The sequence below is a fragment of the Gavialis gangeticus genome, unplaced genomic scaffold (genome assembly GCF_001723915.1).
Source record: "Gavialis gangeticus isolate Ggan-Ray unplaced genomic scaffold, GavGan_comp1, whole genome shotgun sequence".
Lineage (NCBI taxonomy): Eukaryota > Metazoa > Chordata > Crocodylia > Gavialidae > Gavialis > Gavialis gangeticus.
The window spans coordinates 24,639,501-24,639,916 of record NW_017729011.1 but is presented as its reverse complement, the minus strand read 5'-3'; the positions used below and the strand labels follow the sequence as shown (position 1 = coordinate 24,639,916).

The 416-nt window shown below is 73.8% G+C and overlaps 1 protein-coding gene across 4 annotated transcripts in view; it reads right to left on the bottom strand.

Annotated features, from left to right (window-relative positions):
* Window positions 1-416, bottom strand: part of LHX2 (LIM homeobox 2) — a 40,204-nt gene that overhangs the window by 38,632 nt on the left and 1,156 nt on the right. For 2 of the 4 annotated variants that reach the window (XM_019510881.1, XM_019510882.1), the window contains exon 1: window positions 110-394. In XM_019510881.1, the coding sequence (XP_019366426.1) occupies window positions 110-340 (231 nt within the window). In that variant the 5' untranslated portion in view covers window positions 341-394. Of the gene's footprint in view, window positions 1-109; window positions 402-416 lie in introns of those variants that run through there. The other 2 variants (XM_019510883.1, XM_019510884.1) reach the window with 2 other exon arrangements.

Genomic DNA, 416 nt, shown 5'->3' with positions numbered 1-416 from the left:
CGGGGCCGGGGCCGGGGCCGCGGCCGGCTCCCTCGCCCGGGCGAGGCAGCGCTGTCCTGGCGGGGCGGCTTATTTCGGGGCTGGCGTCTCGCACTCTCTCTCCTCCTACCGTTTCGGTCTCTCCCCTGTCTATGGCCGAGCTGATGGCCGGCGCCTCGCTCTTGGCTCTGCGGTCCATCTCGTCGATGACCCCGTGCATCTCCGAGCCGGACAGGCTGTGGAAAAGCATCGCTGAGGAAGCGGACGAGGAGGCCGCGAGCTGCGGCGGCTGCTGCGGACAGTGGCCGGGGTCCCTGCAGGAGCCCAGAACTCGCGTTAGCCGGAGCCCGCCCCCATGCATCGAGCACGGCCGCCCCGTCTGTCCTCGGGCTCCCCCCGCGCCGCGCCGCGCCGCGCCGAGCCGAGCCGAGCCGAGC